This window comes from Panthera uncia, chromosome B4, assembly GCF_023721935.1.
Source record: "Panthera uncia isolate 11264 chromosome B4, Puncia_PCG_1.0, whole genome shotgun sequence".
Lineage (NCBI taxonomy): Eukaryota > Metazoa > Chordata > Mammalia > Carnivora > Felidae > Panthera > Panthera uncia.
The window spans coordinates 25,172,441-25,185,615 of NC_064809.1; the positions used below are offsets into that span (position 1 = coordinate 25,172,441).

Genomic DNA, 13,175 nt, shown 5'->3' on the forward strand with positions numbered 1-13,175 from the left:
TTGTCTTGCTACTGCTGTAAAATGGTTTATAAAAGAGGACCTGATGAGCCCATGCTATCATGATGTCTCCATAAAAAATGCATGTCCTACAACACTGCCAATATTCTAAGACCTCCTTAAGCAGGCAGTGCTGTTGATGCCAGGTTGAACCTTTGAAATCAAAGTGGTTTCAAGCATCATCTACCAAACATTTGCATCAAGAACATCTGAGACATTTAAAAAATCTAGATTCCCAGGTCCCACCTGAAACCTACTGATGCAGACTCTCTGGGGGTACAGGTGGTGAAGTTTGCGTTTTAAGTAAGCACCTCAGGTAATTCTTAGGATACCAAAGTTGGAGCAGCACTGTTCTAAAAGAAGCAAGAAGGACAACCCATACAAGAAACTGAAAATTAAGATCATAATCCACTCACTCACTAAGTGAAGGTCACTTTCTTAAAGGGTGCCTAAAAAATAATATTTATTGGGGCGCCTGGGTGGCGCAGTCGGTTAAGCGTCCGACTTCAGCCAGGTCACGATCTCGCGGTCCGTGAGTTCGAGCCCCGCGTCAGGCTCTGGGCTGATGGCTCGGAGCCTGGAGCCTGTTTCCGATTCTGTGTCTCCCTCTCTCTCTGACCCTCCCCTGTTCATGCTCTGTCTCTCTCTGTCCCAAAAATAAAATAAAAAAATAAAAAAATAATAATAATAATATTTATTAATTATTTCTGCATAAAACAGATACAAATTGTTCCAAATTCATGGGGAGGGAGGATAGCTCTGCTCCCTGCATCCTGACCATTGTTTTTCTCTCCTTCTCTCAATTCATTTATCCATCCCTCCCCTTAAACTATCACCATCTCACCTTTCCATTGCAAACACCTACATGATCTGTGCTCACTGCCTCTTTTCCCCGGAAATGGTCCTCTCCAACAACCATCATCTACGTATCATTCTATACAACATTTATATAGTGCTTGCATAATGCATAAAGCATACAAAGCATTTCAAGTACATTACATGCTATTTGACATTCAAAACACTCTAGAAGAGGCAGATCTCCTGATTTTCAAACAAGAAGCCTCAGCCTGCGAGATTAACTGACTTGGTCCTGCAAGGATATAGAGCAAAGAAGGGACACCAGACTACCTCCCACTTAGGTCCTCTAATCCAAGCCTGGTGTTTATTTCACCACATTATACCTCAATCTAACAGACAAAAGTAAACTCTTAAATCATATGGATAAACTAACCCCTCCATTGTTAAATCTTATAGCCTTTACTCTTGAATCATTTGCCAAAAATTTCCTGATGATCCAATCACTAGAATTTTACTTCAGCATTGCTTCTCGCGTCTTAACTATTTCTGACTCTTACCACTTGGATTCATTCTCCTAAGGATGCCTTAGATTCAATCTTCTCTCGGCTTCCGCTTCTCCCCCACTTTCTACCCCTTTGGTAGTTGTGGCTTTTCCAAGAACCTCTCCAAAATGACAAGTGACATTCGACAAATGTAAAATGACAAGTTTGTTGAAAATAACCATTTCCTACTTTTCTGAGTAGTACATTTTTTAAGCCTTAAATGTATTCACCCAAGCATCCTACTTTACCTTTATAACTGTCAAACTAAAAGTAATACACTAATTATCATTTGGATGAAATAAAGTTCAAGATAAGTAATTCTCCTCACTTGATTTCATATTCCAAGGTTGAAATGACATCTGAAATCTTAATACTCATCTCAGAAATCCTAACAAATAATTTGGGAATTTCTTCGTCCCATGTAGATGTTGTTGTCTATGTGAAGTTTTTTATTTTTATTTTTTTTAAATACAGTTCCTTGAACAAGAAACACACAATTGTGGCTCAGAAGGAAGACAAAGGACAAGTGACTACAGTAATTTTTTAAAGTAAAATAACTTCAAAGTACTTGAAATTGCTTTAGATTGCCTTGAACATAAAAATAATATAAAACATAAACCTAGTTTAGAGAAGTTAACTGCATATGTTTGGGGAAAAAAACCTTTTATTAACTTACTTTTAAATAATGGAGAAATGAATATGACAACTTTTAATTCATGTAGAATAGGCAAAGAGCAGAATAAAAATTGTGGATCCAAATGAAACAGCGTTAAAATTTTTAAACACCCCACATTTGAGAGGAAGCAGAAAGGAAAGCTGCTTTCAAGTATATTATAAAGTTGTCAAATTAAACCATGGTACATGAATAAGGAACTGAACAATCCCAAGAAATGCTGAAGATAGCCCCTGCATATACAAATGTTACAAATCCGGAAAACATCCTCATGCTTCAGAGAAGTAATTTTTAAACAAATTAACAATTCAACCAATTTTTAAATTTACCTGGTTCCCTTTCCTAAATCTCTAGCCTCTTCCTAGCACCTGCCGAGCCCCACAGGCTCCAAATAATCATAAGGAAACTTGAAATTTTCACTCCCATGCATTTCCTTCTATTCTTGCTACCAGAACGCATGGTACTTCTCCTCACCTAAGTAACAACGTTGTGGGTATTTTGTACTCCCTCTCTTCTCTTGCACTGTGTGTGTAAAAATTTGCCTGGTCTGATCAACTCTAACTTGCCATTTACCCCAGTTCAGATTCTCCTTTTAAATATTCTATATTATATAAACTTGGACAAAAGAGAGCTAACAAAGGATGATGATGTCAAAGTTAGATCTAATTATTTAAGCTGTGACATGCTTACTAGCTATAAAGCATGTGATATACTCAGTAACAAAGGATGATAACACAACTGGAGGTTATTTTCTATACTTCATTCGCGACTGCTTTTTAAATTGAAACTAATTTGCAGCAGGTCCAGTTAAAACTTAAAAAATCTCAATGCAGTGCATGCCTAATTGCTTTGACAAACATTTTGAAGATGTTCTTTGATCAAGAGAGGCTCAGGACATAAACATTGCTGGTGGTGTTTTAAATGTTAGCCCACGAAGCCAACACACCAAAAGCCACTGCCCCTGGGAAAACTACAACTGATCAAAGAAATTATTCCTAATGAATTCCTGAACTCCTCAAGATGGTCAGCCTTTCGGTTATCCAAGTGCCTGAAGTTGTCAAAACAAAACAAAAAAACGTATTTATCGAGGGATGCACAGAAGCCACCAGAAATTAGTCACTGTATGGTGATAGACCCTGAGGAAGATCTTTCTACATCCAAAATGCATGCCATCTATCCTTGCTAAGTATATCACCTTCTATTTAATAAACACCAAGAGACATTACAGCGTTATAAACCACATATTAAAGGCACAAACTTATAATCTACATTAAATAATCTTAACCAGGAATACAGGGAGCCCGAGGACATCCATGGGTGGGCATCAGGGTCTCAATAAATTCCTTTGTATTACATGAAATCGATCTGCGTGTTTTTTCTGGGTAGGAGTATCCAGGGCAGTTATCAATGTACCAAAGTTGCCCTTAAACAAAACAAGAACATGAAAAAAACCTATAAGGGAAAAGCAGACAGACACAATATGGTGTAGAAGAAAAAAACTAGAATTTGCAGGTAAAGGGCCCGGACCTCCATTCTACCACTCATTAGCTGTAATAAGTAAGTTCCTTCACTTCTTTGCGTATCCATTTCCTAGTCTATAAAAATGGAAAAAGAGATACCAACTATGAGGATAAATGTAACATATGTAAAGCACTTCACACAGTGCCCAGCAAGGATTGCATCATCCCCTGCTATTTGCTTTAAGAATACCAAAATGTCTCAATTAGGAAAAAAAATGGGCCCCAACACATTTAAAATCAACTGCTAGACAGTGGAATTTATTTTTCTTCTGAATGCAGTTTCAGCAAAATATGGAGACACTCTGTACTACTATCCTACTGCTGCCATGACAAATGTGCCACACAAATGTGCCACACAAATTTTGTGACACAGATTTGTTACTGGAGACAGGAGGGCCAAAATGAGGGTCCTGGAGCTAAAGTCAAGGTGTCAGCAAGGCTGTGTTCCCCCTGGAGGATCTAGGAGAGAATCTGATCCTCCCCTTTTCCAGTTTCCAGAAACTTCTGGCATTCCGTGGCTCATGGCAACATCACACCAACCTTTGCTTTTATCATCACGTCTCCTTTTTGTAACTCTGATGTGCTGCCCTTCCCACTTCAGTAAAAACCTTTGTGATGACAAGGGGCCCACCAGATAACCCAGGATAATCTTCCCATCTCACGATCCTTACCAAATCTTGACAAGTCCCTCTGCTATTTAAAGTAGTATTTCACGGGTTCTGAAGATTAGTACATGACATCATTGGGCATGGTGGGGAACATCATTCTGCTCACCACAGACCCCTTGATGCAATTTGACATTGTATAAATTCCGGAGCTAAAATAAATAGGTACATTTACAGTTTTCTATGTTTATTTATTTTTGAGAGAGAGTGAGGGAGGGCCAGAGAGAGAGAGAGGAACAGAGGATCCAAAGTGGGATTTGCGCTGATAGCAGAGAGCCCAACGCGGGGCTCAAACTCACAAACTGTGAGATGAGGACCTGAGCCGAAGTCAGACACTTAACCGACTGAGCCACCCAGGCGCCCCTACATTACCATTTTGAAATAAAAGACATTTGATTAATTTCTCCTTTACTTTAAAATAAATCAGCTTTCTAGAAAAGCCAGAGCAATTATTTTTAGTTGCACCGTTTAGTCTTAAATCAGCTGTGACTGGCTCATGGTATGCTTTCTTTTATAAAGGTCAATATCACATTTTACAAATTATTGCTCTAACCAATAAAATGCTGCCATTTTATTTGGCTTTTTTTTCATTTTTCTAAATACTGTTTTTTAGACATGTATGCTCTATTTATTTTAAAGCTTAAAAATGCAGAAAAATTATGTTTTAAAGAGAGGAATAAATGGTGTGGCCCCATCAGATTTGGTTTTATCAGGGTACCTACTCATGTCTGAGCATAAGCCATATACCAAAACTCACCAGCGGTTCTCTATTTTTGACCAGACGAATGATTTTTACAGAATCTTCCTCATCATCGATATCATCAGGCATAGGAGGTAATACCGGATCGTAATTCTTCTGAGCCACAGTATCGTGTACAGAGAGCAAAGCCTATCAAAGTCAGAATTTGGGGGGAAAAATCAATCAAATATAAAATCCCAAACACATCAAGCTATAAAGAAAATCAAACTGGGGTTACAGTGTTGACATAACAATGGTCATAGGCAACTACTTGAAAAAGAGCATCTTAGGAACGGGAGTACATACAGCAGCCAACAGCAGCTCTGCTTAGCTACCAACCCTCATGGAGGACAAGACCAGCATCAAAGTACTCTCACCTGGGGCGCCTGGGTGGCTCAGTCGGTTGAGCATCCGACTTCGGCTCAGGTCATGATCTCACAGTCTGTGAGTTCGAGCCCCGCGTCGGGCTCTGTGCTGACGGCTCGGAGCCTGGAGCCTGTTTCGGATTCTGTGTCTCCCCCTCTCTGCCCCTTCCCCGCCATGCTCTGTCTCTCTCAAATATGAGTAAACGTTAAAAAAAAATTTTTTTTAAAAAGTACTCTCACCTGTATATTCTCTGGTTCATCCTTATAAGGGTGGCAGCTGGGGACAGGGGTGGGGGCTTAGTACTTTGGCTAGGAGGGAGAAAATGAGGCCACAGGTACATTGTCAATGAGCCAGTAGGAGTCTGAGAAAACTGTATTTTTCCCTTCCTACTGTTAGCAGCAAACACAAAAGGAACTGACCAATGCAATGCAATTGACTTTCATTCTTCTCCTGTTTTCTCACCTTTTCATTAGCTGTGTAACAGGTTAACTAATATGCGTATAAAAGAATAAAATAGGGGTGCCTGGGTGGCTCAGTTGGTTAAGTGTCCGACTTCGGCTCAGGTCATGATCTCATGGTCCGTGAGTTCAAGGCCCGCGTCGGGCCCTGTGCTGGCAGCTCAGAGCCTGGAGCCTCCTTCGGATTCTGTGTTTCCCTGTCTCTCTGACCCTCCCCTGCTCATGGTCTGTCTCTCTCACTCTCAAAAATGAATAAGTGTTAAAAAAATTTTTTTTTAAAGAATAAAATAAAAGTTTTCCTAGGCATTACTGTCATGGTGGCTAAACTCCACAAAATACAGTCACATTGTCATTCTGGACCAAAGACCAGAAAAACACTCAAATCTTGACATGTCACTACTATTTTAGGAGAGTGGGTTTTAGACTTTTAACGAACTTGTTCTCTATCACCACCACCACAATCCATAAATTACTCTAGCCAGAAGCCTAGAAATCATCCTTGAAACAAATCTCTCCTCCACCCTACACTCCTCAACACCCAATCTATATTCTGTTAAATCTACTTGCAAAATATATCCTAAAATGTGTTCTATTCTCTCAGCTCTTAGAGCAGACACTGGCAAACTATGCCATCTGTTTTTGTAAATGAAATGTTACTGTGACATGTTCTTCATTCATTTATGTATTGTTTATAGCTGCCGTCATGTTACAAGAACAAAAACTGAGTGGAAGCAAGAGACCATTTTTATAGGAAAAGTTGGGGGATACCTGATCTAGCTCATTGATGTCATTGTGTTTTACCTGGAGAATTGCAATAGCCTCTCAATGGTCCAGATGCATTCACCTATGGTCCATTTTTCCAAGTATGTATATTTCACATTTTCTATGCCTTCGGGGGACATTTAGAATGATTTCAGTTCTTGGCTATTATAAATAGTGCTACTATTAATATTTCCTATCTTTTGATGCATGCACGTGTGTGCACACACACACACACACAATATGGGTTAAGCATAGCTTGCCCTTGAACAACATCGGTTTGAATCGCATGGGTCCGTTTATATGTGGATATTTTTTGATAAATACAGTATTATAAATGTATTTTATTTTCCTCATAATTTTCTTAACATTTTCTTTTCTCTAGTTTATTGGAAGAATACAGTATATAATACATATAACACACAAAATATTTTGCTGTTGGTAAGGCTTCTAAGCAACAGTTGGCTATCAGTAGTTAAATTCTGGGGAGTCAAAAGTTATACACAAGTTCACAAATTTCTAACATGTAGGGAGTCAGTGACCCTAGTCCCTGCATTGTTCAAAGGTCAAGTATATTTGAGAAAGAAAAGTCTGGGTCATGGGTTCTAAGTATATTCAACATTACCAACTAAGAGACAGTTTTTCAAAGTGCTTGTCCCAACTGTACTCTTACCAACAGCTTAAGTGAGTTCTAGTTGTATCAAATGATCCCCAACATTTTACATTAGTAATTTCAATCTCACCATTCTGGATGCATAATGGTATCTTCTTATGGTTGGAATTCCATTTTTCTTATAACTAATGAAATCTGTTTTTGTAAGATGCCTGTTCAAGATCTTCACACATTTTTCTATTCCATCTGTCTTTTTCTTATTGTTTTGTAAGAATTCTTTATAACATACTGGACCCAAGCCTTTGTTGGTTACATATGCGGCAAATGTATTCTCATGTTTGGTAGCTTCCCTTTCCCTTTCTTGTTAGGGTTTTTTGACTAACAAGGAATCCAAATTTTAACGAGCCTAATTAATGTTTTTTTCCTTGGGGGCTGGTGCTTTTTCCATCTGACCTGAGTTTCAAAGTAAAAGTATAAACAGCATCAAGATGAAGAAATATCTGAAGAGACAATGGCTGAAATTTTTGACAAGTAATGAGAGATGGAGTCTGAAGAGTCAGGAGACCCAATGTATCCATCAGGAAGCAGGAACAATAGAAAGAAATGCAAGATTCGATACATCATAGTGAAACTACAGCACACCAAAGACTGAAGAGAGAAGATCTGAAGAACATCAAAAAGGAAACACAAACAAAATGACTGAGAGATGACTGATTGGCAACAGTGGAAACTAGAAGCCAGTTAAAATACCTGGAAAATGCTTAGAAAAAATAACAGCCAGCCCAAAATTGTGTATTTAGGAAAAGCATCGTTCAAGAATGAGGATGAGAGCCAAGTTGAAGTTATTAAGAACTCCACTGGAAGATAACTAAAAAACAGAAAACTCAAAAAAAAAAAAAAAAAAAGATGAAACAATGGTTTTGGAAAACACTGGACCCAAACAATGAAGGATAGTGATCACCGGAAGACAGGAAACAAATGTGAGCCTCTTAAGCCCAGAGTTTGCTGGCTGTGTTGGGGGAGAAGGCCCTGGGTAGAACCCACTGGTCTTCCTAAGTTGAGACAACAAAGCTGAGAACACTGGGAGGATGAGAGACTAAAGCTCTCAGGGTCTCAAGAGCATGAAAGAGAAGACAGCGGGATGGACACAGGGCTCCGGAGATCTTCAGTAGGTTCCCCCTGAATCCTTAGCCAAGGCATACATACAAAAAAACAAACAAACAAAAACAAAACAACAACAACAACAAAAAAAAAACCCCAAAAAACTACCAGAAAGGATTAGAGCAGTGGTTATCAGTAGAGAACAATTTTACTCCCCAGTAGCCACTTAGTAATGTCTGGAGACATTTTGGGTTGTCTCAGTGTGGGGGATGCTACTGCCATCTAGTGCACAGAGGTCAGGGATGCACCTAAACATCTGACAGCACACAGGATGGTCCCCTGCCCTCTCCTGCCATCCCTTCCCCCAATAATTTTCCACCCCCAAATGTCAATAGTTCCAAGTTTAAAAAACTCTGCCTTGCAGAGAACAACTGGCAAAGCTCACACAGGGCAGGAAGAACTCCTGTTTCCATCAGGGGAAAAAGGCTTGGCATATGCAGGGCACTGAGGATAGTGAAGAGAGGAATACTGTCTTAATAGTGGTAAATAGCCCAAAATTAAACACAGCTAAGATCTCACCCAACAAAGCTTAAAAAGCAAGACTCTGAAGAATCAACATGTTCCCAAGTAACTTAATTATATAACAGAAAAAAAACCCTCAAGAATATTATCTATAAAAGTATAAAAACATTCAGCATCAAACAAAGTAAAACTCATACTGACTGGGAGTCAATCAATTACTAACAAAAGTTATCAGGTATATGAAAACAGAAGGAAATACTACTTATAATGAAGAAAAACAATGCTATAGAACTAAACCCTGAAAATTACACAGATGATAGAGTTATATGGAACCAAATCCTGAAATTACACAGACTTCAGACAAGGAAAGGAAAACAATTACTATCGCTGTATCCCAAATGCTTAAAAAGTTAGATGGAAGACTGAAAACTGAGACTTGCAATATACAAGAAAGATTAAAATCAAACTTCTAGAGATAAAAGATACAATGTATGTACTTTTAAAAAGTACAGTGAATGAGATTAACACTTGTAGTTAAAGCAATTTATCAACTATCAAAAATGAAACAACACAAAGAGAAGACATAGTGAAAAATTATGAACGGAACATTATGGAGCCATGGGACAACTTATATACACCTAACTGGCATCTCCAAAGAAAGGAGAAGTGCTAAAAAAATATCTAAAGAAATATAGTAGAAAATATTCCAAATGTAATGGGGTAAAAAAAAGCCTCTATCTGTATCTAAGCACAAAAAGCATAAAAAAAAAATAACACTGTATTGCTTAAAACCAGTGAGAAAGAAAAAAAATCTTAAAATCAGCCAAGAGAAAAAAGATAACAATGACAACACACTTCAGAAACGTGAGCCACAAGATAAAAGAGCAACATCTTTTTTTTTTTTTTAACGTTTATTTATTTTTGAGACAGAGAGAGACAGAGCATGAACAGGGGAGGAGCAGAGAGAGAGGGAGACACAGAATCTGAAACAGGCTCCAGGCTCTGAGCTGTCAGCACAGAGCCCGACGCGGGGCTTGAACTCACGGTCCGTGAGATCATGACCTGAGCTGAAGTCGGACGCTCAACCGACCAAGCCACCCAGGTGCCCCAAGAGCAACATCTTTAAAATACTCAGAAACTGCCAACCGAAAATTCTATACCTAGCAAAAATATCTTTGAGAAAAGAAGAGATATTGAAGAGTTTTTAAACACATACAGAGGCTGAAGGAATGTATCACCAGAAGACTTGCATTACAAGAAATGGTACAGGAAGTCTTTCAGACAGGAAGATAGGAGTGACAGCAGATGGGAATATGGGTTTATAAAGAGTTGAATGAAGAACATCAGAAATGTCCACTATCTGGGTATCTATGGTAGCTATCCTGCACATAATTAAGACTAATAGAGATCACTAATAAACATCTTCTAAAATAAAATGATTATTATGGTTGATAGGCAATATTAGTAACACCAGCTATGTATTTTTCCCTCTTTAGCTTTTCATCTCCATGTCTGGATTCCAAGATTTACAAATACTAAGTTCCTAATTTTTAATAGCTTTGCTTTACAAGTATTTTTGGTTAGCCAACATTTTTATTCTGAACTAAAAGTAACTTTGTATTCTATTTTCCTGTTAACTGTGGTGACTTTATTCTTTAATATACAGATTGTCCTTTTGAAAGGCAACACACCTAAATAAGAAAATTGTATTTCCATATGCCATAATCACCCAATCACAACTGATGGGTTTACCTGTTGTTCAGAAGAATATGCAGGAAATTGAACACTAGGCCTTCTAACCCATCAGGCACACAGGCTCTCACTGCTTTGGACCCCCTGGAGTCAATTGTATGTTCAAAGTACCTGTCAAGTCCACAGAATTAAGTGTCTAACTCATAAGAATGAGTAACACTGATTTATTCCTCCAGAAGGAAGCTTAACTTGTCCCTTTTGCATGCTTTAATGAAGTCTCATCCATTCTACATGCTCAGGCAATGAGTAATTTCTGGTAAGGACATGTTTTGGAAAGCTAAAAATTTCAACAAATCTTCTTATTTTATTGCCTTTTTAAAACCCACCAAATTTCCCCCAACTTCCCTAAATTATAATACCATGCTCTAGCGATGATGTCACTTCACTGTTTTATCAAAAAATGAGCCTCTGAATGAGGACTTGGAGAGGTGGATTTGCCTATAATGTGGCCATGCAATGCCTAGGAGTGGATCTTATTTATTAATGACTCTTTGCCTCCCGGGAAAAAAGGTCGCCGTAGAGATCCATATCCCTTCAGAGGAGTGCCCCCAAAGGCCACCACTATTGCTCTTGCCCACCCCATCACCACAGGAAGCTCCCACATCCTATCGCTTCTACTGAGGCCTTGTGCTATTCACTACACCACTTCCCTGTTCTCACCATCTGTTGTTTCTTTGATGCTTCGTTACTTTAAGATTTGGACAGTAAGACTGTATTTTGTAACCACTACTGAGTAATAAGAGTAATTATTATTTATTGTTCGTATGTGGCAACTGACTGATTCAGAGATTTCAAGACTGGGTATAATCTTTACATCTTTGACAGCCTTCATGTGAGACAACTGTTACAAAATGACAAGTCATTTCCTAACTATTGGAGACTCCAGGGCAACAAGCTGTACAGGAAAAGTACTGACATATTCCAGTGGTGGTCAATTAGCAAAAATGAAAAAGAACATTAATTGCACAGGGCTTGCAAGGGCATGGAGCAAAGGACCTTCTCACGTGTGAGGCCGGCAATGTATGCTGAGAGGACCTGTCCAGGTCATTGCTAAGGACAACTGGCAATCACTACTGAAATTTCAAGTATACACACGTTTTAACCCAACAATTTATATCCCCAATAAAATTCTGAAGTATACAAGAGATGTGCATTATAGTGCTGTTTAAATAGAAAAAAAAAAAAAAAAACAAAACAGAAATATCCACCTCTAAGAGAGAAGTTAGATAACTGTTACTCCAAACAGAAGTCCACAAAACATCAAAATGTTAAAAGTGCACAAAACAAAAAGTAATGCACTCTATTTATAATGGGAAAATATATATGTAATATTTCTGCATGCAAAAAAGGAAAATTAATGCAGCCAGTGGACAGGAGCTATTCCTGAAAGGTCACACAGTTCACGGACAAAATAAAAAGTCACTAAACATACGGCATGATGCTCATCTTCACTAACGGAACAATGGAAATAGGAACTTCTACTTTCTTCATGGCTTGAATTAGAAATGCAAGTACATAGTCTCAAAAAATGTCCTATTTTTAAGTCTTCATCAAGTCCCTTGTAAAAAGTAAAATTAGAGTCAAAGTAATAAATTATCACACCTTATTAAAGACCAATGTGAATTATTTACATAAATAAACGATTTCTTCTAACCTCATTCATGGTTTTTTTTTTTTTTTGTACGTTTCCTGTGTGTGGGTGTCTATCTGTCCCTCTGTTCCTGAGGTTATTAAGGTTTCTTCTTGATCCCATGATTATGGTCCAAATTTTTATACTCAAATCTTTAATCTAGTTGGAATTCATTATGTATTACATTATATATAATACACATTAGATATATATATATTTTCCCCCCAATAATCAACCAGTTGTGCCAATACCACGTAGTGAAGCTACATCCAGTTCCACCCATCCCCCACTGCCATCCCCTCACATCCTTCACTAAGGCCATAATCGTGCTTCACCTGGATTACTTCCTCAGGCTCGAGGCTGGCCTTCCTCCATTCAGCATTCCACTTCTCCCACCCTACCACCCCCTTCCACTCTGAGAACCTGTACACGAAAGCGACTGTGTCGCCTGCCTGTTTAAATCCTTTCAGTGGCTTTCCAACTGCTCTTAGGATGACACCCAAACTTTTTAAGATGCTCACAGTAAGGGTGGCCATGTTAATTTATCATCTAAAGAAGGAAACAAAAGAATGGGAAGGAGGCTATTAATAATCATGTTGGTACCATAGGCACAAACCAGACTTCCTGGGCCAACCAGGACATATATGCCCCCCCACCGACCCCTGCCACTCAAAGGATCCCCTGTCTAGCTCTGAACTCCCGCCCCCTCCCCTCTGCCACAAGCTACTGCTCAACCACACTGAACTTATTTTGTGTCTTCAAACTTGACAAGTTACTTGATGGGATTTCATACGCTATTCACCTTATTTAAAACATCGGTTTTCACATCCCCCCCGACTCATCTCTCATTCCTTTTCCTTTTTTTGGTGACCTCGAAGCCAATCTTCAGGGCTCAACTTCTATGTCACTTCCTCTGCAAAGTTCTCTTGAGCCCCCTCCCCACTTCCCAAATTTAGATTTATCACCCCTCTCCTCTGTGTTCCACAGTATTTCTACGCATCCTTTTACCCAACATTTCTCCTGTCAGCTGCATTAGCCTT

General features: G+C 38.7%; 1 protein-coding gene across 1 annotated transcript in view; it reads right to left on the reverse strand.

Annotated features, from left to right (window-relative positions):
* MPP7 (MAGUK p55 scaffold protein 7) overlaps positions 1 to 13,175 on the reverse strand; it is a 295,481-nt gene that overhangs the window by 102,663 nt on the left and 179,643 nt on the right. The window contains exon 6 of the mRNA XM_049626949.1: positions 4,953 to 5,084. Coding sequence (XP_049482906.1) covers positions 4,953 to 5,084 — 132 coding nt within the window. The remainder of the gene's footprint in view (positions 1 to 4,952; positions 5,085 to 13,175) is intronic.